This window comes from Podarcis raffonei, chromosome 13, assembly GCF_027172205.1.
Source record: "Podarcis raffonei isolate rPodRaf1 chromosome 13, rPodRaf1.pri, whole genome shotgun sequence".
Taxonomy (NCBI): domain Eukaryota; kingdom Metazoa; phylum Chordata; class Lepidosauria; order Squamata; family Lacertidae; genus Podarcis; species Podarcis raffonei.
The window spans coordinates 38,332,867-38,357,999 of NC_070614.1; the positions used below are offsets into that span (position 1 = coordinate 38,332,867).

Consider the following 25,133-nt stretch of genomic DNA (forward strand, 5'->3'; position numbering starts at 1 on the left):
GAGTATTGTTGTCTATATACTATTATTGTTTTCATACCGTTGGTACTAATCGGTTAAGTTTTATTGAAAAACGTTGAAAATTGTCGCCTTTTGTACACAAATACATAAGAAGAGCCCTTCTGGATCAGTCCAGAGGCCCATCTGCCCCATCATCCTGTTTCCTAAAGTGGAACTCTAGACTTGGGAGAGGCTTGGAACATTTTTAAAATGTAGAGAACCAAGGCAGAGAAAGTGGAACAGACATAAAACATTTAATTGCTTAAAACTATAATCCGCCTTGGATATGTTGAGATCTAGAGTAGGTTATATACTAACAGAGTGGTGGGAAGCCTGTGGCCATGGGCATATATCAGAGGGGCAAGGGATCTACTCTCCCTCCTTGGAAAAAACCTATAAAGCCTTAAACAGCTCAGGACCACCGCTTCTCCACATATGAACTGCCCCAGACCCGCAATCATCACCTGAGGCCCTTCTTTGGGTGCCCTTTCCACGAGAGGTCCAGAGGGTGGCAACAAGGAAACAAGCTTTTCTGTGGTGACTCCCAATTTGTGGAATGCTCTCCCTAAGGAGACTTGCCTGGCACCTTCATTACATATCTTTAGACACCAGGTGAAAACATTCCTATTCAACTAGGCATTTACAGTAGCTGATTAATATTCTGTGGCCTTTTAAATGTGTCTGTAGGAGAGCAGAGGGCTTTGTTTAGTTTAGGTTTCCTTACTCATTACTGTTTTCATTTTGTATGTTTATGTTGTGAACCGCCCAGTGGTCTTTGGATGAAGGCTTGTGTACAAATTCAATAAATAATCTCCAGATCCCCCATTTTCATGTAAAGACGAGAGATATTTTTTGTTTAGTATTTGGAGAACCTGAGATATAAGGCAAAATGTACAGGCACTATTTTTCTCTTTTTTTGTGGGAAATTAGCCGGCTCCCCCTTTCTGTGCTTTACTCTCCACCCAGGAAACATTTCTGCGGACACCCATGCCTATAGCTCTCAAGGTGTGATTCAATGGGCCCCAGCCAGCATGGTCAGGGATGTGGTTCTGCAACATCTGCAGAGGAAAGGGCTGCCCACCTTTGCATTAGCAAGTAGGCAGCTGTGCAAAGAGCCCATACCAAACCCTGTGGCAAGCAGTGTGGTCCAGCACAGCATCCTTCTTAAAGCTAGAACTGTTTGAGGATAACGAGGAACAGCAGGACAGAGTGGGGCATAGGTAAAGGTAAATGTAAAGGTAGCCCTGACCATTAGGTCCAGTCGTGACCGACTCTGGGGTTGCGGCTCTCATCTCGCTCTATGGGCTGAGGGAGCCGGCGTTTGTCCGTAGACAGCTTCCGGGTCATGTGGCCAGCATGACTAAGCCGCTTCTGGCGAACCAGAGCAGCGCACGGAAACGCCATTTACCTTCCCACCGGAGCGGTACCTATTTATCTACTTGCACTTTGACGTGCTTTTGAACTGCTAGGTGGGCAGGAGCTGGGACCGAGCAACAGGAGCTCACCCCGTTGTGGGGATTTGAACCGCCGACCTTCTGATCAGCAAGTCCTGGGCTCTGTGGTTTAACCCACAGCGCCACCATTATGATAAAACTCAGCCCTTGCTCTCCCATATCATGCCATGGGCAGCTGCCCCCCCCCTCAAGTAAAACAATAGAAATACTTAACTAACTGACCAATCACATCGGTTCTGCCCCCCTAACAAAGTCCTGCCCCCCAAATCCTGGCTACGCCCATGCATCCTGCTCTCTCTTCTTGTACCTGCTTAAAAACAGGACCTTTGGGGGTGGGGATCACAAAAGGAAAGGGAGACAGCCCTGCTGTCCTCCCTCTATAATTCCTGCATGTACAAAAATATGATGAGCAGCTTAGTCTCTTCCTCCTACTGGAGCAGAGTTACGACTCCTGGGTTACTTTAGGAAGCGCAGGGCAGTGAGGTCTGTCAGCCAGGAGGACTCCTAGGTTCCTTGAGCAAAGCGCCCTGGAGTCTAGTGTATTGAACGGGACAGCAACTAGGAGGCACTGCACAAACTTTGCCCCTCCTTTTCTAAAGCAAAAAGAGAGAGAGTGAGCGTCAGAAAGAGAGAAGTGGATGAAGTAGTGTCTTTGATTGACAGCCTTTCCAGTCCAATCCCATGCTCCTGCATCCCACTCTCTTTGCCCCTTCTTGGCGCTGGATGATCGCTCTTTTTGTTAATGAAAGCTCTTCCCACTCACCCTCTTCACTCTTCTGGGACTTGAAAGCAGTTTGGAGGGAGGGGCACAGGTTTGGGTGAGGGGCTGTAGTCACCCACCGAGTTCATCTCCTCCGCCAATCAAAACAGCTCCCTGCTTGCCAGCCAGCCAATGGAATTCCTCAAGCATCATATCTAATTCATCCATTGCGTTGCCTTTCCCAGAGTGGAATTCTATTTTTTAATAGAAAGTACCCACTTTTTGAGGTGGGGTGTTGTTGTTTTCTGTGAAGGAAAATTAAATATTTCCTTACTGAAGGTGGAGAAGAACATCTGGAATTTCAGGTGCTCCCTTCACAAACAGAAAAAAAGATTTTGCCACTGACGTCTTGCAGCAATTTTTTTTTAAATCAGCATCAACAAGGGAAGTATTTTTTATGGGATTTTTTAAAACAGATCAAGGTAAGCAGTGGATTTATGCAACTTGCTATGAGGCAAGCTGTATATTTTAGTTACCTGGGCTGGGTGTTCCAGATGAAGCTAATGAGACTCCAGAAGGTGGTGCTGGCAAGTGCCTAGTGTTGATGGATAAAAAATTAAGAAGCATCTTTTGAAAGAGTATGTGCATGTATATTATATATAGTTATGACTTTCAGGCTCCCCCCCAAAGATTTAGGATTATGCGCATGTGTGTGTTTTGAAAATAGACATTTTGGGCTCAGAATTTTACCGCATGTACCTCATCTGTAAAAATGAATAGATCTGTTGTTAAAATTTATCAATAGGGTTTTTTGGGGGGTGGAGTGGGGAGAGAGTTAAGCATTCCATGCTGTAAAAGAGCTGTTGTGCTCTGTAGTTTGTTCACCACCCCCTCTGCCCCAGGCAAGTGCACCCTGCTTTGAGTATCAGGTGGAATGGGTTGTGCTGGAATTCAGATGAAAAATGGCATTGCTCTAAGGGTGGTGTGGTAGAAAGGTTTGTGTGTGTGTGTGATGAAACACTCACTTTGCAACTGAGTTTAGCTGTGCATATGGGTTGTTGCAGCATGCGTGTTTTGTGATGCTGCTGGCTTGTGAGAACAGTGTTTTCTGCCCCTTTAGTTGAGTTTGTGTATGAGCGCACACATGCTTTGGACTCTTTTGGTGCAGCTCTTCTTTGGTTTACGAGCCGAGCCTGGGTATGTGTGTCACATGGAGGATTTTGTGTGCTGCTGTTGTATGCTCAAAACTGTGTGCTTCTGTAAGGGGTGTGTGTGTGTGTGTGTGTGTGTGCTTGCGCTTTACTGCTGCAGCTCTGGGCATGTGACAGTGCCTTTGTGTGTATGTGCGTATCAAGTCATAGACTGTGCATTACACTTCTTCCTTCTGCTTCTTGAGTGTGGCAGCTTCTGAGTGCGTTACTCTGTGTGTGCGTGCGTACAGCTTCCCTTCTGATTGCTTCTGTCTGAGTGGGATTATGTATATTCCTATCACATTTATACACGAGAATTACTTGCCTGCTTCTTTCTCGCCCTGCTTTCATATCTCTCTCTCTCTCTCTTACATGCACACTGAATGAATATGATATAAGCTGACTCTTCTGATATTTCACCGGCTGGCAAAGCCAGCACAAATTAACCACAACGCTCCCTTTCTTACCAATCCTCTCCCCGCACCCCATCCCAGGCTGCCGCACTGCACTTCTGCCTGGATCGACAGAGGACAGATCCAGCAGAAAACAGGCGTCGGGTGCGAGTTTGTGATGCGCATATGAGGATGTGCACATGTGGGGCAAATAACGACTGTGCCTTTGTGCGTCAATATGCGTTTTTCTGGGTGTTTTGTTGGTTTGTGTAAGGATTAGCTTTATATACGCATGAGATCCAGTAAGGACACGTGTGTATCAGGCGTATATGCTCATAAGTCTCTCTGTGTGTGACAGAACAAATATATGTATGTGTGAATATGGGTTGGATTGCAAACGCATGCATGAAAGTACAATGCACATGAAAGGAGCTAGTTTATGTGTGAAGTGCTGGTTAGGTGCAGCACTTCACAACTAAGTGGAAATGTACATATGTTTCTGAGCCTGCATACTGAGGGATGTGGTGTAGCTAATGTGTGTGGATGAAAGGGAGAGTGGTGTGTGAACACAGGAGGTGAAAAACCCACACAGAAATGGCAGCCTCTTCCCCACCAGGTTCCAGGGAAGCAGACAATGAGTCTAGATAGGCCTGTGCCCACTCACAGGTGTCTGGTGGTGGTGAAATCTCATAGTCGGCGGTGGGGGTGGGGGTGGGATTGTAACAGAAGGTAGATGGGGGCACTCCAGGTAGTCTGCTTGGTAGGGTGCGTGTGAGGAAGGATGGGTAAAGAGAGAGAGAGAAAGAGAGATTGAGGCTAGATAGGAGAGGGTATATGAGGAAGGGAGAGGGTGATATGATGTGGTAAAATGATAGAATGAGGCACTTTAAAAGAAAGGAGGAGAGAGCTAGCTTGCTAACAGAGACCAAGGAATTGAGGAAGGCATGGTAACATGCACAGAGTTTAGCTATGCCTTTTAATTACACACACACATACACCACGGACAAGGTACAAAAGATGAGCTATGCTAAACAGCCATTTCAGCGCTCGCTCCCAGCCCCCTGCTCTTTAAATCTTCCTGGTGGTATTGCCCCAGGAAAGGGGGGGGGGGGTTGTGGTTTTGAAGGAAGGATGGTGATAAGGGGGAGGAGAGAATGGTCTCTGCAGTTTCCATGGCAATGTTGCCATGGAAACAGCAAGGCTGCCTGGATCCCGTCAGATGAATGAGGACCCGTCACTGGGGGGGGGGGAGGAAGTGGGGAGAAGGTTAGATTTGAGGGGCTGCCTGTCGTGGCCAGGCATTGGTTTGATGAGAGATGTTTCGTGTAATATATGTATCCTTTAGGCTCAGAAGTGAATACCTGTACACTCTAGGGAAGGAAAAACAAAAAATTTTTTTTCCTTCCAGTAGCACCTTAAAGACCAACTAAGTTAGTTCTTGGTATGAGCTTTCGTGTGCATGCACACTTCTTCAGATACACTTTCTGTAACTGGAACTCTAGGGAAGGGAATTGGATCATGGGGTCTTGTGGGTTTGAGAAACTTCTGGATCTTGGACTCTGAGGTCCGGTGGTGGTGAGGAGTGTCCCTTCGGCTGGAGCTGAGCACTCAACAGATAGGGAGTCATGATAATGCTTTGTAACTGCTTCCATTTTTTTAGCCATGCATTCCAATATTAGGTGTATTGACAATGTAAAAGTACAGTTGGATGCTGCCAACATGCAGGTGGATGTTGTGTGAAAGAAAAAAAACGGCCATTCATTACAGCCAATTTGACTGCAGACACTTGTGGGTCATATGGTCAGTATCATGCACAGCATTCTGGGTAGTTTGCTCATAGACATTGCCCCCAGTTCAATCATAATGCCTGCCCGACAGTAAATGCTCCCTCACCTCCCAGGTACCTCAGTATATATGAGTTAAATTCATGCTAAGCAATTCCTCGTTTCATCACTTTCCTATATCATTACAACCATCTCAGGGGCACAGGCCTGTGAGCAATTGCCCACTGTCGGTCAGTGACCAGATTTAGAACAGAGATTTCTGAAGAATTACGTATTCTTTCTGGCAGCATGTGTGGAATGTCAGCCATGACGGAAGCAAAGATTTCTGGGTAACTGGTTCTGACAACAGATGACTTCCCTTCCAGGGCTATGCTGAGAGTCATTCGTAGGATTTACTTTGGACTTGCTTTCGGTAGGGAAACTACCAAATAAGCTGGAAAGCAAAACTGCAGACTTTAATTAATCAAATTAGCAGATTAGATTAATCAACTAAAGTTTTAGTTGGGCCTCATTCACATATGCACACATTCACTCATTCACATATGCACACATATGCACATATGGCAGCTGCTTACAAGTCCAGTTCCAGTGTGCAAAAAGGATTGACCATTATCTGAAGTTTCTGGTTGGATAAGGATTCCATTTCCTCTGTGTTATTGCTGAATAAATAACACAAGTTGGAGAACTCTACGCTGGTGTTAAGGAAGTGTGGTATACTGAACATATATTGTACTCAAATACTTAACACTGTTTGGGAATTTGTTAGCAACTTAGACTCACTCTTTGGTGCTCATTAACATGATTTCCACCCTACTTTTTAAAGCATACTTGTGGGTACAGTGGAGATTCTAATATATCTTAATGACGATGTGCATGGAATGAGTAGTTGGTAGTTACTCTGGATAACAAAGATCACAAGATTATGATCTTGTATGCATCTTCTCATCTAATCTAGGACAGTAAATCTCTTACTATTTTTCAACAATCCAACCCCCCCCCCACTTGCATGTGGCTATCATTGCTCTTGTATGTACAGCCACGAAAGTAATTAGCTAGCCTGCCTGCATATATCTAAGTTGGCCTAGAATTTTTTTTTTTAAAAAAATGCTTTTATAAGATGTCTTGATCGCTAGAAGGCACTTCTGACTCGCCACAGGCGACCAGCTGAGCAGCTTTTTACCAGCTTGAGTTAAACCACTCCCCCCCCCCGCCCTGAATAATGCATCTTAATAGATCTGACTCCTTTCTATAAAAGAAAATTAAGGGATGTTCTCTCTGCCTCTCTCTTAATTTCTCATTTGAATAACTCTGACTTACAACCAGATGGAGAGGAAAAGATAGGCACCTGCTCCATGAAGGCAAAGGCACACAGTGAACTGCACAAAGGCAGACACATGTTTCCACGGACACACACAGCACATGGCTACACAGGCGAGGAAGAGAAAGGCAGGAAGGAAGTTAAGGAAAGATCACATATTGCGACGGACAGAAAGTTGGTATATAAAAATAGGAGGAAGTCCTTGAAACTGGGCAGAATCTTGCGCATCCACGCAATCGTACTGAAAGACAATAAATAACACACACTCCTAGGAATACCTGCAGAGTCGTAGTGCATGATGCAATGTAAATTTAACATATGCATAAGATGGCTAGGATCATTCACAGATATGCAAAACAACCTCCATCTCTTTCTTGCATACACACAGAGACTTCTATCCACACAGGCACTGAACAGACTGTTATAAATGCAAACTACAAAAACCCCTACACAGTCTAGCTGAGGCGGATTGGAAATCTGCATGGCTGTCATCAGACTGTAGAGAACAAAATGCAATTGAGCTGGGTGTTGGGGGAGAGAATTAAGTAGTTTATTGTGGTCAAGGGGGGCAATCTTCAAAATAACAAGACATTTCTGTTCAACAGACCAAGGTTGGGCAAGTTAGATCCTGTGCATGGGACTAGGGCTGGGTGCAGGATATTGCAGTACCCTAAGCCAGAGAACCTTGGTAAGGCAAATGTGGGATGAGGTACATAATCTAATAGTGCCCCAGAGCCTTCTGAGAAATGCTCTAACCCTTCAGTCAGCACACCTTATCCTTGCATGCTCCCAGAGTCTTTGGCATGTGATATTGCATTCAGGAATGCAAATTCACTCTTGAAAATTTACTCACGTAACAAAATACAGCCTTTCCTGGTACATAGTATTAGGTTTTATTTATTTTTATTCTAAGCACAATAGTGGTCACAGTCTTGGCTCTATAGGCAGGGCCGGCCCTAACAAAGCAGAATGAGGCAGCTAACTCAGGCAGCTGGTTTTGGGTATAATGAAAGGGGCAGCAAATTGATTATTTTTACTGCATTTTTTTACTGTATTTTTACTGCCAAGCAGCATGAGAGGGGCCTGTGGGATGTTTTGCCTCAGATATCAGAATAGCTTGGGCTGCATACACACCATGCATTTAAAGCACAGAGAATCCTGGGGGAACTGTAGTTTTCCTCTTCACAGGCCTACAATTCCCAGCACCCTTAACAAACTTCCCAGGATTCTTTGCAACGTGCTTTAAATGCGTGGTGTGCGTGCAGTCTTGGATTGCCCTGGGTACTTCTGTGCACTTTCATCTGGCACCATTATGCCTCACACCATTTGCTGCCCTGTCTCTTCAGCCTGCCCAGTTCTCAGTATCCAACTGTGTAGACATGCCCTTTGGTCGCACACAAAATCAAATCAGCATTTGGCAGTGGGAGAAACAGGAAGTCTTCTAAAACGATGCCTGTTGCAAATGACACATGCATGCATCATATCTTTTCTTCTTTAAAAGTATTGTTGTGAGACAGCAGGTTTGTTTCAGGGTTATAGGAAGCTGCTGCCTTATACCAAGTTGGTTTCTTGGTCAATCTAGCTCAGTGCTGTCCACACTGGTTGGCAGCAGCTCTCAAGGGTTTCAGGAAGGGGGTTCTCCCAGCCCTACGTGGAGATGCTGGGGATTGAAATGGGCTCCTTCTGTGTGCATAGCAGATGCTCTACTGCTGAGCTGTGGCCTTTTCTCTTTTTACCCTACTGATGATGTGTTGTTGCACCCATAATCTGGCTCGCTGTGAAAAAAGCCATAAGAAGGGATGGAGGTCAATAGCAGAGCACAAAGTCCCAGATTCATGCATCTCCAGATAGGGCTGAGAGAGACTCTAGTCTGAAAGCCTGGAAATGTTGCTGCTACAGTGGTACCTCAGGTTACATACGCTTCAGGTTACAGACTCCGCTAACCCAGAAATAGTGCTTCAGGTTAAGAACTTTGCTTCAGGATGAGAATAAAAATCGGGCTCTAGCGGCGCGGCAGCAGCAGGAGGCCCCGTTAGCTAACGTGGTACTTCAGGTTAAGAACAGTTTCAGGTTAAGTACTTCAGGTTAAGTACTTCAGGTTAAGAGGTACCACTGTACTAGCATTTTTCATCCTAAACGCATTTTTGGACATTTGCTCTATGTTCTTTGCTGAGGAATCGGTGGGAAGAAGCTACCATCTGAGGGATTAGGACCGAATGCCTCCAAGTCAGAATTACCACTAAACATCATGCGGGGGAAAAAAATTAAGTATCATTTTTCTTATTATGCAAATCTATACAGATTAGGCTGCAGTCCTGTACACATTCATCTATGTCCTACTTAGAGGGTTTACATCTGAGTGCTCTGTTGGATCGATGAATTAAGTTAATCAGTTGACTAAAACAAATGCGACTTATTGAGACGCTGCGACAGGCCTACTGTATAAGCAGGATTTTCTCACATATGGGGGGCTGCCCTCAAAGACTGTAGGCAGCTGAAGTGAAAAGCTGCTACCACCCCAAAGAAATCAGTACAGTATCACGTTAGGCTTTAACTGGATATATGATTTCAGTCAGTTGTGTGCGTGTGCTTAGCTGATTTTTAGTTTTGCGTTATATGGCATGTTTTGTACCATGGGTCTTGGGTGAGCTACACGCTGAAGTGAAATAAACACCAGAAAAACCCCTAAGTTTGTGCTAAGACGAGCCACTGAATAGGCAAAATCCGTGCAGGAGACATGCCCCAGGTGGCCACAGCAGGGAATATGAGGTTTTATTCCGTTTTCATCCCCCACCATGCTGCCCCCTCTTTATTCACCCCGCTAGGTACCTGACAGGCCAGACAAATCCCCTTGAACCATGTCAGATCATTTTGGTTTCTGATAGCAAGAGACAGAGCCGCGTTCTCCCCTCGCCACAAACACACATGCACTTGCTGCTGCCACAGGCCTTTCACAGGCCTGTTACCTTGATGAAGTCAGTGAGACCACATGTTCCAAGCACACTGCAGTGTGTCACTGCCCCGGGGGGCTCCCTCACGCTCTGTCGAGGAGGTGGACAGGGAGACAAGCAGCGGTTACATGAAAAAGGCCCCGGGGTTCAACAGAGAGGGAGATGTTCGCTGCACAGAGCGAAGTTGCGATGGTTGTAGCGAGGGATGTGTCATCAAGTCTCTGGGGTGGCCGTTCTCTGGCAAGGGGCTAATATACAGCAGGGTGGGTCTGTGGGAAGGTAGCGTTAGTATAGTATGTATGTATGTATGTATGTATGTATGTATGTATGTATGTTTGTATTTTTACCCTGCTTCTTCCCCTGATGGGCTCAAGGCGGTTTACAGATTAAAAATATGCTCTTGGTGAGCGCCCTCCATTTTTCATTTAACACAGATTTCTTCTCAGCAAACTCAAAACAAAAGGAAGAGGCCTGCTGGATCAGGCCAAAGGCCCACCTAGTCCAGCATCCTGTTCTCACAGTGGCCAACCAGATGCCACAATGGGAAGCCCACAAGCAGGACTTGAGTGCATCAGCGCTCTCTGCATTTGGGATTCCCAGCAACCAGCATGCAGAGAACATTGTGGATGACACTGAAAGCCCGACAAATTCATTCGCCATGACTTTGTCTAATCCTCTTTTAAAGCTACTGAGGTTGGTGGTTATCGCTGTATCTTGTGGGAGCAAATCCCATAGTTTAATTATGCACTGGAATTCTTTCTTTCGTCTGTCCCGAATCTTACAACATTCAGCTTCATTGGATTGGCCTTGAGTTCTCGTGTCACAAGGGAGAAAATCATCTCTCTCTTCAATTGCTCCACACCCTGCAGTTTATACAGCTCTATCATGCCTTTACAGTGGTACCTCGGGTTAAGAACTTAATTCATTCTGGAGGTCTGTTCTTAACCTGAAACTGTTCTTAACCTGAGGTACCACTTTAGCTAATGGGGCCTCCCGCTGCCACCACGCTGCCACCGCATGATTTCTGTTCTCATCCTGAAGCAAAGTTCTTAACCCGAGGTACTACCAGGTTAGCGGAGTCTGTAATCTGAAGGGTCTGCAACCTGAAGCGTCTGTAACCCGAGGTACCACTGTACCAAAGTAAAAAGCCCCAAATGTTTTAATTTTTCCTTTTGGTTACTCCAACCCCTTGATCATGTTGGTTGCCCTTTTCTGAGAGGATTTCTGTGAGCTCAGGCTGGCACAGGAGGACCTCCCAAACTGAAGCGCCTTTAGATCCCTGCTTAGAAATAAAACCACCTTTTCTATAACAGCTTTTGATTTTGGAGCTACTAATCAATGGTGTGGCTGTGTTTGGAATGCTGTGTACTTTTCTGCTCGCCTCATCTAAAAACGATATTGTGGTGCTAGAAAAGTGCCACCGAGATGATCAGGGATTTGGAGCAGCTTCTCTACCAGGAAAGGCTGTAGCTCTGTGACAGAGCATCAGCTTCGCATGCAGAGAGTCCAATCCCTGGTATCTCTAGGTTCAGATAGAGTTAAAGCATTCCCACCACATGCACCATTACTCTCGTTACAGAGCTGCCTCGTAGTTTCTTGAGAAATAGGGCTGTTTGATGCATTTCCCCCTCAAACAAAACTTCACTCCAAAAGGCAAAACTTCAAAAGGTGCAGTGAAATAGCCATTGCGCATGCATGGATGACATAGCAGCTTTTTGGATGCAAGTTCAGGGGTGTGTGGGTAAACCAAACAGGTCATGTGCATCAGAGGAAGACATTGCCGCCCTCTCTCTGGCGTGTGCAGCAACGTGCAAATGCGACTAGAAATGGGGGGGAGGGAGGGAACACCCTTGCTGTGTTTGAAAACACCAGTGTGTTCGTAGTCTTAGTGTCTGGCGGTATTCTGGGTGCAGTGGAGGGGTGGGCGAGGGTCCCTTATCTCCACCCCCCACATAATGTAACGTATGCTGATGACCATTGAGGGATTTCCCAGCCCCATTAAATACCAGCTTCAGAGGAGGGATGTTCCCCAGGACTAGAGCCAGGGAGGAAATTGTTAAATTCCCCACTCTGCACATTCTGCAGATCGCAGTAATTATCACCTCCAGCTCATCCTATTTACGTTTTTAAAAAAACAACCTGCATGTTAAATGCAAAGACATGTTGTGATGCGGATAATTACTATGGTGAGGGCATTTTTTGTAGTGGCACGCTGGGTTTTGAAACAGACGTCCATGGCATTCCAAGGTGTTCCTCTTCCAGTCTCCACCCATGGGTTGATGCCAAATGTGCAGGTGGAAGTGCCACCAGCAGAATGCCTGCCAGTGGCAGCCCATGGAAGGCTTTAGAAGGGGGTGCTCTGGCAGGGAGGAACTGGGTCAGCCTGGGATCCACAAGGTCCCAAGCCAATCCCTCTGCCATCACATGAGAGCATCAGACTTGATCTCTGAGCCTGAGTGAGCTGCCATAGCCATTTGCCTCTCCCCATTCCCACTACCCAGCCTGCAGAGGTGCGCATGCGGCCATGGCCCTGCCATTTAACAAGCTATGTTAAACTGATTTTCATTTGTGTTTTGTGTTTCAGCTTTTTAATTAATTCTCTATAGCTTTTATTGTTTTATATGTAATATTGAACATTTGTGTGTTTGTTTTCTGCTTTTCCGGCTGCCCAAAGAACCAAGGCGATTATATAAATGCAGGAAATAAAGGAAAGAGTATTCGGCGTCACATCTAATTTGGCCCACAGGTGCCCAGTTCCCTTCGTCTTCCTGATGCTTCTTCCCATTTGGGCAGAACTTCTTTTTCTGCCACCTGTCGTGCCAACCATAACCTGTTGCCCGCTGGGCTCTTTTGAACTACAATACTATAATATTTGGGGTAGAAGAAGCAGCGTTTGAGGGAGCTTTGCTAGAACGTTGCCTTGGAGGGCTGCCCTCTGCTTCGAAGCACCACAAAGAAGGCTACCCAGCTTATTGCTTGAAGAGAGTGGTACTCCTTGTTCTCTGCTCAAATGTGAAAACAGATTATTGTGTAGGAGAGCAGAATCGTTAAGGCTAGCTTGAACATGGGAAAGAGCTGAATAGAAGGAAAAGTGGAAAGAGGAAGCTAAAATAAAAATCCCTAGTAATTTAGTATGGTTCTGCTGGCTGAGCATGATTGGGATGAGGCCACTTCCCTTAGGCAACAGGTTTGGGGATGCCATTCAGTGGGGTACCTGCCATTAGGTGGAATTAGTTGGTGGTGGCTGAGGCAGCTGATTTTGATACCACAGAAGGAGAGAACATTTATAGCTATTTCATTTATTATTACTGTATATTTATTCCTCTGCAGCTGCCGTGTGTGAAATGTTAGGCCGGGCGCTGCGTGATGCCTTAGTATTCATGTGCACATTTCGCATGCATGTGCACTGGAGACGAAATGTATCCATTTGAAGACTGATGTCTGCAGGACGGCAAATCGGTCAACTCACGCAAACAGAACTTTAACCCACCATCTCTAAAATGCAAAAAGGGGGGACGGGACAGATTTATCAAGAACAGACAGCAGAAAATTGGAATGCTTCTTCATAAAGAGGGATAATTGGAACATGAGAATGCTGCTGGATCAGGCCAGTGGCCCATCTAGTCCAGCATCCTGTTCTCACACTGGCCAACCAGATGACCATGGCAATCCCACAAACAGTACCTGAGGGCAACAGGCACCCCTCCTGCGTTTTCCATCAACTGGTATTCAGAGTCCTAGGGTTGCCATGCGTCTGGAAATTCCTGGACGTATATGGAATACTGCAGTCAGCAGCAGTGCCTGGGTGGAAATCGTTAAAAATGTCCGGGAAAATCCAGACATATGTCGGCAGACATATGCCAATTTTCCATAAAGATAGCTCAAAAAAGCTCAATAACTTTTCTGTCTGGATTTTTTCACTGTTTGAAATATGGCAACCCTAATTCAGACACATGAAGGCAGAGTATAATAGCGATTGACAGGACAGGCCAAGCTCCAGGTTTTGGGGGCCCTGATCAAGCTGCCCTTGGTCCGTCCCCCCAGGACTTATTAGTTGGTGGGCAAAATGCCTGTGGCAGCGTTGTCTAGCAGAGATCTTCATCTTAATGATGGCTGCCAGCCTCTTTCCCAATCCACATTCATCTGGGTGATGCCGGCATAAGATGGTGGTTCCAGTGAGTTCAGTCGTATGCATGCCTCAGCCACCCTGCCCATCCCACCTGAGTCACATCAGCAGCGGTGGGGGCAGCAGTCCTGTGGGGATGGACTCTGCTGGGGTCCCAGAGCCCCAGCATTCGCCCAAGTATGACACATTGCTGACGCTGGGCTTGTGTGTGAAACGGCATGTAGTAAGGACTGGGGGGGCGGCAGCGGCTAGTGGGGGAGCTGTTGGGGAAAGGGAAATTTTTGCTCAATTCAGCACCAAACTGCTTTGCATTTTTCCCTTCCCCAGGCGGTAGCAAATTCCGAGGAGCCCTAATGGGGTCATTTGCTCTTGAATAAAAGAGAGAGCACCTGGAGACTTGGAGCCCTCATTGTAACAATTCCGTTTATTTACCGATGTAGAGACTGAACAGGCATTACAAGGGGGCAGACCCAGGCACAGGGGCAGCTGGCAGTAGCCCTAAAGGAACCACGGCACCATGCCAAAGCCAGCTTCCTGTCTCAGCTTCTGATTTAAAGCACCAACAACCTGTTTTTATTGTGGTCCAAGTGCAGCCTAGAGCCCTTTTTAGCTATATAGGGAGCTGCCCTGGAACAAGTCAGGCCTTGGCTCCATTACCTCTGTATTTCATGCTCTCCCCTCTGCCAACCTGGTATTCTCCAGATGTTTTGTACCACAACTCAACATCTGTGCCGGCCAGGGATCATTTACTTTACTACTGCATGGAATTTGCACATCAAATTTATTTGATGCCTCGTGTTAATCCCACTAGCATACGCTATTCATTTACTTGATATTGGACTATATATTATTTCTGTTACATGAAGTTTTCATGGTTTGTTTATTACTTCTGTCATTTATAGCCTTCATATTGGTTGTTCAATTTCACTGAGACTTAGTTTTGCATTAGTTTTGATACACAGGTCTTCCATTGTTTATTGGTGGTTATCTATAACTGTATTATGTAGGGAGGTTTGAGTCCATTGCCGTATACATGTTTTATCATCCATTTATCATTTTTGTCCTTTATTGGTTATTTTGTTTGTGTTATTGAGAGATCTCCTCTTTTACGGTTTACCAAGTGATAGTCTGAAAACATCTGGTGAGCACGAGACCCTTCTCCAGGGCTTCTCCTCAGGCAGAGATTTTCACCAGCACCTGCCACCTGCTCCTTCCAGTTGGAGACGGGAAAGAATGTGTTTGGCCATGAAGCTGTGGTCCCTCCTGGGTGGCTTTTCATACAGGCTCAGCTCATCCCGAAACCAACATTCTTTCTCATCACGCCACAGCCCTCTATGGCAGGGATTGTGAATCCTTTTCAGCCCAGGGGCTGCATTTCCTTCTGAACCGCTTGCCAGTGGTAGGTATGGCCAGAGGGAAAAGTGGATGGAACAATTCATATAATCTTTTCTTTAGTTGGGTAGCCTAGTTTCTACACATACTCAACACGCCGTTCTCTAGCCTCCATTCAGGCAAGCAAGAAGCACTTCCAGAATTCAAGGACACATTTAAGGCAAAAATGAGGGTGCAGCTGGGGGTGCTGTGTGGATTAGGAAAAACCTTGTGGGCCAGATAGAGAGGTCTGGAGGGTCACATCCCCCAGTGCTGATCTGTGTGATGCGATTCTGCATCTCTGCCTTTTTATGTGAATCTAGTAACATTTCTCAGAATGCTAACTTGGATGCTTTGGGGTTCACTTTCTTTGGCTTCCAGGACCTCATGACTCTCTGTCCTATTATCATTGGCGCAGACACATCTCACAGTCCCTGACTCCTCTCTCACACACACTGGATTACGTGAATATTATGCTTGATTTATCTCTCTCTCTCAAACGTAAGCTAGGAAACAATTATTAAGAATTCATCTCTCTGAATCAGTTTCATCTTTACTTTCAATAAACCGGAGTACGTGCTGTTTTTAGGGGCTCGGAAGCAAAAAAGAGAGGGCTTTTGGAACTTTTCAGTTGTGACAAAAATAAATAAAATACAACTAAGGGGGGGTGAGGGATGGGCTAATCTGCTAATTTTGGTATCTCTCATGTTTGCAACCTTAAATTCAGTTCTCTACATCCCAACATCAGTTTGCAATTTTATAAAAAGAAGTCCTCATGAAAATCCATCAGCTTCTTAGTATGAATTTCTCATTTTATATGCATATCTAGACAGCAGTGGGTGAATAAAATTTGGGAGATTATGCTTAAACACAAACACACTCAAGGAAGTGCAGCAGGCAGTTAATCCTTATTACATACACAGCTATCCATCTACTGATAGTTCAATTATGGTGCCATAGTTTCCATTTATTTCTTATATGGAAGCCCTTAAAGCTTCTGATCAAATTTTAATAAAGTGCCCATATTTTCATGCCTCTTATGAAGTGGGCTCTAAGTCTACAAAACCTTATGCCATAATAAATTGGTTAGTCTTTAAGCTGCCACGAGACTCATGTTTTTTTCTGACTACAATGTATATATGTATTATGCATAACTTATATAGGTATTAGTTACAGAAAGGTAGCCGTGTTGGTCTGCCATAGTCAAAACAAAAAATTTTTTTCCTTCCAGTAGCACCTTAAAGACCAACTAAGTTAGTTCTTGGTATGAGCTTTCGTGTGCATGCACACTTACTTCTTCAGATACCTAAAGAATCTGAAGAAGTGTGCATGCACACGAAAGCTCATACCAAGAACTAACTTAGTTGGTCTTTAAGGTGCTACTGGAAGGAAAAAAATTTTTTTTTATATAGGTATTGTTAGTGAGCTAGTTAGTGAGCTAGTTATCTCACTGGCATTATATTTGGATTATCAGAGAGTTTCTTTAGTCTTTTTAGTGATGTTAAAGTATTATATTCTGTGTGTGTGTGTGTGTGTGTGTGCCAAAATGTTGCCAAAATTTTGAACTCTAGTTCAAAATAAAATTCTATTAATTAAAAAAAGAAATTAAACCAAACATGATGCATAGTTAAATTATGAAATTCACTGCTGCAATAGTACTGTTTATCTTTATTATTTACATTTTAGTTCCCTATTAACCTAGTCCTCTAGGCAACAATTAATGCCTACAAAAACTAAAGGACAAGTCAAAACAGATATGATGCAGCGTCGACACATGAAAAATACAAGCACATAAAAGGGGCTTCTCAATCCCAAATGGGTAAAAATAGATTTAAAATATGCCTGAATCCATCCTTCAAAACACTGGCAGTCTGTAGAGCTCTTAGAAGAGAGCATTACACAGCTTAATGCTCACCATGGAAAAGCCATGAGCTGATAGTTTTTAGACAAATTCATGATGGATAGCTCTATCAGCAGCTATTAGTTATGAGAGCCAGATGGAACCTCCATGGCCAAGCAGTGTATTTCTGAATCTCAGATGCCCATGGTGGTGGTGGTGGGGATATGACTATCCAGCAGGGATGAGAGTGTTGCCTTCACATTCTTCCTGGGAAGCATCTGCTTGGCTACTGTGAGAAACAGGAACAGATGGGACTTCTTGTCTGATGCAGCAGGGCTTCTCTTCATGTTCTAACCATCTCGTTTGCATCTTTTGCAGTGTTTCTTCCTGGATCTCTTTTATAAGCTTTTTTTAAAAACCATCTATCTGAACCCCAACGTTGGAGCTCCTCGGCACTCTCCCACCCACCATGTACCAGTTGCTGACAGTAATGCTGTACGCAGCCCTGGAAGCCCTGGGGGGACGCACCGCTCTGGCCGTCATCCAGGCCCAACATCACACAAACCAGAGCTGGGGCCTGCCCAACTTCCTGGCCCACCTGAAGCGCTTGACGTCATCCAGCAGCAACGCAACCACCGGCACAAGCCGGGTGCGGCCCTCGGAGACCTGCCAAGGCTACTACGATGTCATGGGGCAGTACGACGCAGCGTTCAACTGCACCACGGGGGGCTACCGCTTCTGCTGCGGCACGTGCCAGTATCGCTTCTGCTGCGAGGACCGGTCCAGGAGGCTGGAGCAAGGGAAGTGCCGCGACAGCCCGCAGTGGTTTGCCACCACCGTTGCCGGCACAGCCACCAACGGGCCCGATGTGCCAAACGGAAGCAAGCAGACGGGCAACAGCACCGTGTACGTGATCTGTGGGGTCATCAGCTTCACCTTAGCTGTGGGAGTCGGGCTCAAATTCTTCTTCAGCAAAGCCTCAAGGAGACCGCATGGAAGGGAGCTCAACGTGCCCAGGTAAAAAATGCAGGCTGCAAGGTGGGGTCAAAAGTTGTTCTTCAGCCCTGTGGCGAGAACCTGGCAGCATTTCAGCTGGCAGTGGGGCTCAGAGCTGGACTGGGATTCTGTCCCCAGAATGGCTCCAGATTGGAATTCTGTGTGTCCTCGGAATTTTTGTAACAATTACTGTTCTAACACAGCTGTAACATTCTATTGATAGACCAATTTGCTTTAAAGCTTTATGTTCATGACCTTTTCATCGCCGTTGCAAAATCATGAATTACCTCCCCAAAGTCAGTTTCTTTTGCAAATTCACACTCAACAAACAAAATGGGTGGGTGACTTAATTGCTCTTGCCCCATAGTAGAACGCCTGCTGTAAATCCTACCAGAAACATCATCTCCCTCTCTCTCTCTCTCTCTCTCTCTCTCTCTCTCTCTCTCTCTCTCGGATCAATGTCTTCAATTCCTGTGGCGTCTGTCCCTATCACCACCAGCTGTCTCTCTCTCTTGCCTAAGCAGAGAGAACTCTTGGACTGGTAGTTCTTTAGAGGATGTTGTCTAGGGAAGAACAAACCTCTCTGATGAACTACAAGTCCTAATAAAACTGTACAAACACATATCCTCTGTTCTAGAGAAGGACCCGGGCCAGTAACTCGCTGTGCTCTAACACTGCATTGGACTGAAAAGGGATTGCAAATAAAACTCCATATCAGAATGCCGCTATACAAATCTATGGTGAGGCCACACTTGAAATATTGTGTTTAGAGGGCATTGTAGAACTAGAAAAGGCATGAGTTTCGTTGCACAATAATAATAATAATAATAATAATAAAGAATCAATTTTTAAAAAAAGAAATAAAAGAACCTGGAGTCATCAAATGAAGCTCAGAAGATTCACAACAGACAAGAGGAAGTATTTCATACAGCACACAGTTAAACAATGGGGTTTGCTGAGTGATGTGGTATTGGCCCCCAATTTGGATGGCTTTAAAAGGGGTTTTGGGACGCGGGGGGCTGAGCCTAGGGCTTGCCGATTGGAAGGTCGGTGGTTCGAATCCCCACAACAGGGTGAGCTCCCGTTGCTCAGTCCCAGCTCCTTCCAACCTAGCAGTTCGAGAGCATGCTAGTGCAAGTAGATAAACAGGTACCACTCCGGCGGGAAGGTAAACGGCGTTTCCGTGCCCTGCTCTGGTTTCGCCAGAAGCGGCTTAGTCATGCTGGCCACATGACCCAGAAAAACTTCCTGCGGACAAACATCGGCTCCCTTGGCCAGTAAAGCAAGATGAGCACCGCAACCCCAGAGTCGTTTGCGACTGGACTTAACTGTCAGGGGTCCTTTACCTTTACCTTTTAAAAGGGGTTTAGACATGTTTATGGAAAGCTGTCAACGGCTGTTAGCCATGATGGCTCTGTAATACCTTGAGTATCAGACACAGTATGCCTCTGAACACCAGTTGCACAAGTGGGGAGAGCTCTCTTGCACCCCTGCCAGCACCTGGGGCAGAGTTTTTTTGCCGTAGGGGCAACACTGAAACTAAGGAGAAGCAACTGCCACCCCCTGGACAAACCTTCACTGAATCATGCTATACTGTAAAGATACTAAGGTGGGATGATAGCTCAGGTGGTAAAGCATGAGACTTGGGGTTGTGGGTTTGAGCCCCATGTTGGGCAAAAAGATTCCTGCATTGCAAGGGGGTTGGACTTGATGGTCCTTGTGGTCCCTTCCAACTCTACAATTCTATGATTTTATGAATGAAGTGCCTCAATCCAGCCCAAACACGTGCCTTGTTGTCCCTTTCACTAACACTTCCTTTCTTTTCCTGGCCAGGGCACTGGTTGACATTCTCAGGCATCAAGCAGGCAGCAGCTCGTGCTCTGAACGCAACAACAGCCTTGTCATTAACTCAAACTTCCAAGACAACGGTTCAGCTCGTCCCCCGAAGAACCTGTACAACACAGTGAAACCGTCCAAAAGCAGCCATGGTAAGAGAGGCAGCGAACTGCAGGCAGCCTGACAAGGCGAGTGATGGTTTAAGATTGCAAAATCCTGGATCAGCTACCAACCTTCCCCAACAGCTTGATCTGCATAATTTTTTATTAGAATTCGAGGAAGGATTTATTTAATATCATCCATCCTAATCAACACTGTCCCCATCTCCAAAAAAGCTTCACCCTGATTGAGTTGCTGTTAAAAGCACAAGTACAGGCAAGGATCTGTGCTTCTTTCTTTCTGGTCACTTGGCAGCCTAAGTGGCGCATGGGGCTCAACTGCCAGGAGGGTGACTGTGCTAAAGGAAAGAAAGTAAGGGACTCCATTGGGGGGGTGCCATGGGGAGCAAAAGAGATGGGTTCTCTTGGACTGTATAACCAGGTACTTGACCTCCAACCCCTTCTGATGGCAGCATCATGGCTTAAAAGAGATAATAAGCCAATACCTTGGCTTAATCCAGGCATAGGCAAACTCGGCCCTCCAGATGTTTTGGGACTACAACTCCCATCATCCCTAGCTAACAGGACCAGTGGTCAGGGATGATGGGAACTGTAGTTCCAAAACATCTGGAGGGCCGAGTTTGCCTATGCCCGGCTTAATCAATACTGTGTGAGTGCACTGAATATCTAAGTGAGATTATTTGGATGTAACACCAAAACTATGGTTTGTCGAATCCCAACCAAGGCTTTGTTATACTGTATGAACCAGCGCTTTTCAACAAATCATGGTTTGTGAGTGGCAGCCAGATCAGAACCTGAAATCACAAGTTTACAAACCGGTGATTTGGTGTCACATCTGAATCAATGACCATGGTTACGTTGTTCCACTCTCAGAGGCTTCAGTGTGGGATAGCATCCAGAAATATTGAGGAAAGTGGAGGAGGGAAGGGAATTGCACAAACTATGGTAAATCTTGGAACACCAACTACGGTTTGGAGTCTCAGCTAAAGTTAGCACAAACCATGGTTTCGTGTTAACGTATGCACCAACCCCCATGAGGAATCACTTGGGAATTCCCCTTCTCAGCCCTCTGAAGCAAGGAATGCCATATAAATGTAACCAAAAAAATGTCCTCCCAAGCCAGCAAAACTGGGATCAAGAACAGGGCTCCTTTAAAAGAGGTGAAGGCCTCACACCCCATTTTCCAACAGCAGCCTGAGCTGGCCTCTTCATGGACCCCAGGAATCTTCCTGGAATCTATCGCCTATTTTCTCTGTGATCTACTTCTAGCCCCTTCTCTTACTATTTTTGTTGGAATATGTTAACTCCTGCTCTTTGGAGAGAGTGTGTGTGTGTGTGTGTGTGTGTGTGTGTGTGTGTGTTCTCAGCAGGAATTAAGCTGCAAAAGCTTGTGGGGAAACAGCCTGTTTGCCATAGCAACTGGTTCTAGCTGTCTGGCTGTCTTTGTGTCGGCTTGAAGATTAATATTAGGGTTGTGGGGGGAGGGCCTTATTGAGACATGAACTGTTTTATTTCCAGGTAGAAAGAAAAGCCTTCAAGGGCTCAGGAGGCGCTTTTGCAGTTTCCCTCTTCCGTGCTAAATGCTCCCTTCTCTCCCAGGAGCCCAGACACACCTGGCCTCAGTTATTGGTTTTAGTAGCAAACTCAGGGGTGGTGAGTGCCAACGAAGTTGTAGGCAAAACCAGGGCCACTGGCAAACAAGGGTGAGGTGTCAGCATGCTGGCGGGGAAGACCCCAAGGTTTGCAGAAGTACAAAAAATATTTTGGGGGTGGGGAGCCCAAAGGCTGCACTTCCACCGCCCCCAACAGGGGGCAGTGAGAAAAGTGCAATGTCCTGTGTGGAAGGTATGGCTGGCTGGAACCTGAAACAGCACAACTCCTTTTAGGAGGGAGGGTACACTGCAACATTTTGCTGCAGACCCCACTTGCCGTAGTAACAGTGTAGTACTATCTTAATTGTGAGCCAGAGTGTGTCAGACTTTGACTGGTTCAAATCCCAGCTCAACCTTGAAGCTCATTCACCTTTGGTCAATCATACTCTCCCAGCCTCACCTATTGCCAAGGGTGGAAGTTGTAAGGCTTACAATGGAACAGATGGCATGGGTCCTCCTTCCAAGGCACCTTCATGCCTAGATCCTCAAATGGCTGCAGAAAGAGAGGGAAAGGGTTTGGCGGTCCCCAGATCCGTCTCCTGAATTTATTGGGCTCCAATGACAGAAGCCAGGCTGTCCTCTTCAACCTCTCCCTCCCTCTCAACCCTCAAATAAAGCATGGTAGCCATGTATGTTCTATGAGAGGGGTGGGCAATTTTCAGGCTTGTAAGATCGCCTTTGTTTCTTTCACTAGAGACCTAAGGTCCACCAGGTACAAGAAACAGGATTAAGGAACAGGGTGCCTCTGAGCACATCATTCAGTCCCAGGAATCTATTAACGGTATCAGGAAGACCAACCGTTCCACAGAAAAATCCACTCTTGGTTTCCCCCCCAAAATACTTTTTTAGTAGCTTAATTGGAAGGGTTTTGGTTTTTTTTAAAAAGGTTTCTTGCTATTATTTGTCAACTGGGAGTCAGAGAGCCCTTGCTAAACTCCTGCAAAACCTCCAGTAGATCCTGATCTACCTTCTGCTCTGCCTTGCTCTAGTTGCCTCCTTGCGTACAGAGCAGGTGGGGAGAATGCAGCTGCGGTCTGGTTCAGCTGGGAAGAGGGCAGTCACAGTTGGGTTCTGCTTTTGAGCTTCCCATAGGCACCTTTGAGAACAGGATGCTGGACTAGAGGGGACTTTCACCTGAACATAAGCAGGGCCCTTCTTACATTCAATGTAAGCATGCATCATTCATCCCTTTCAAATGATGGTGTGATCAATTTGCTTGCCTAGGTCTGATCACAATCCCAGCCTGCGCTGATATTCTCCCAGCCCAAACCCGGTTGTGAAATTTCCCAGCAACAAATAAATAATCTAGCTAATGTTAATGCAGCCACACTGGCCCTGCAGACCAAGGTTGCCAGAACTGTTTGCAAGTTTGGAGCGGACATTTTTAGTCTGTGTTGGGTGACCTCTAGTGGCTGCTCGAGGCAGATAAAAATGATCTCCAGCCTTAGCAGGTGAACGTTGTTAACATGGTCCGCTCCACCACATACACACACTTCTTTCTCTCGCTTTGTTTTTGCCTTGCAGATAACATGCATCATAATTACATCCACCTGAACGTCAACAGCCCCAAGCATCACACGGCCACTCTGGGTAAGTGCTGGGAGCAGCTAGGCAGATGTCACTAGGCAGAGTGACATCTTAGCAACTTGCTGATTCTCTATTGACTTATTTATTTGTTTAAATTAAAAATAATAATGATGGTGGACTGCTTTTTGGATAAAAAGTCCTCCTGCCCCCGAAGTGGCATGCAACAGTTTTTAAACCCTGAACATTATACTTTTGAGCACCATAAAACAGAGAGACAGGAGGCATACAGCATAAGATCAACAAAGCTAATCAGGGAAGCAAACCAACGTTAGTTGGAAGCTCATTGAAACAGGATAGTCTTTACTTGTTGTTGTTGTTGTTTAGTCGTGTCCGACTCTTTGTGACCCCATGGACCAGAGCACGCCAGGCACTCCTGTCTTCTACTGCCTCCCGCAGTTTGGTCAAACTCATGCTGGTAGCTTCGAGAACACTGTCCAACCATCTCGTCCTCTGTCGTCCCCTTCTCCTTGTGCCCTCCATCTTCCCCAACATCAGGGTCTTTTCCATGGAGTCTTCTCTTCTCATGAGGTGGCCAAAGTATTGGAGCCTCAGCTTCACGGTCTGTCCTTCCAGTGAGCACTCAGGGCTGATTTCCTTTATAGTCTTTACTGCTTTCCCATAAACTGGCAGGCAGGGGGGCTAAAGAGACCTTCCAACAAGGGAGGATGTTCTGGAGTGAATCTGGGTGCCCTACTGGAGAGGGATCATTGTTCAGGGGTAGAATATGCAAAGTGCATTTTCTACCCCTGACCAGTGGTCCCTCTCCAGTGCAGAAGGCCCCAGGTTAAAAAAGAATCAGGTAGCAGGTTATGTGAAGGGCCAAGGATGGGGAACTTGTGTGTCTTCCAGATGTTGTTGGACTCCAACTCCCAGTCAGCGGCAATGGATAATGGGAGTTGGAGTCCAGCAACATGGGCACCCTCGTTCCCCATCCCTGTGCTTTCTAGGTCATATGTACACCTTATATTTAAATAATTCTTACACTACTGTAACAGTCTTGGATTCCCACAAATAATCATGAGAACTGTAGTTTATTCCTCAGTCACAGAGCTGCAATCCACAGCGCCCTTAACAAACTACAGCTCCCGTGATTCTGAGAAGTGGTATAAGAGTGCTTTACAGGTAAAGTGTGGCTGTGAAAGAGAGTTGTCTTCAGTCAGAGTAGCCAATACTGGGCTAGGTGATGGATCAATAGTCTAACCTTATATAAGACAGCTTCCTGACAGGACCGGCTGCAGGTCCGAGAGGGCCCTGAGGGCCCTCTGGTAGGCCCTATCCTCTGTTGGTTGGCTTACCTGGAGGAGGGCAGCAGTGGTCTGAGAAGTACCAGGTAGCTGTGTCTAGCCGCTATTTTTATTATGCACAATGCCCCCAATTAAGTGTCACTCTACAGCATTGTGGGAAATTTAAAAGGCAGCTAGACTCAAACACCCGGCATTGCCAGGCCATGAAAAAATACATTTTAAAGGGGTTATTAGCAGTGGACCCTGCTGCGGTGCTGGTTCCTTGGTAGCTGCTCCAGGATATTGGCGCCACACCTGCTTTCTGTGTTGCACAGCTGAGAAGGTGCTGTCTCATATACACACTAGGGGATTTGGAGTCTTCCTGGATAATCTCGGGGGGGGGGATCAGTGGGTGTGAAGGTGGGAGGAGAGGCTCATATCCCAGGACTGTGTAGGCAGGTTGCCAAACATCTCGTCCACCTGCTTGGAACTGCCAGCACTCATTCTTAGGGAGCCTAAGTTGTGGTGACTGAAGGTCTTGCAACGTGCTGGTTTTTTATCTGGGAAGGGGGAGGCTGCAGACCAGGAGCAGAGTCT

General features: G+C 46.1%; 1 protein-coding gene across 2 annotated transcripts in view; it reads left to right on the forward strand.

The window, feature by feature from the left end:
• The first annotated feature begins 2,252 nt into the window (after positions 1 to 2,252).
• The window catches only part of SHISA7 (shisa family member 7), a 32,324-nt gene continuing 9,443 nt past the window's right edge, over positions 2,253 to 25,133 (forward strand). Inside the window, exons 1-4 of one of the 2 annotated variants that reach the window (XM_053362613.1) lie at positions 2,253 to 2,633; positions 17,502 to 18,140; positions 19,953 to 20,107; positions 23,251 to 23,316. In XM_053362613.1, the coding sequence (XP_053218588.1) occupies positions 17,593 to 18,140; positions 19,953 to 20,107; positions 23,251 to 23,316 (769 nt within the window). In that variant the 5' untranslated portion in view covers positions 2,253 to 2,633; positions 17,502 to 17,592. The remainder of the gene's footprint in view (positions 2,634 to 17,501; positions 18,141 to 19,952; positions 20,108 to 23,250; positions 23,317 to 25,133) is intronic. The other variant, XM_053362611.1, reaches the window with a different exon arrangement.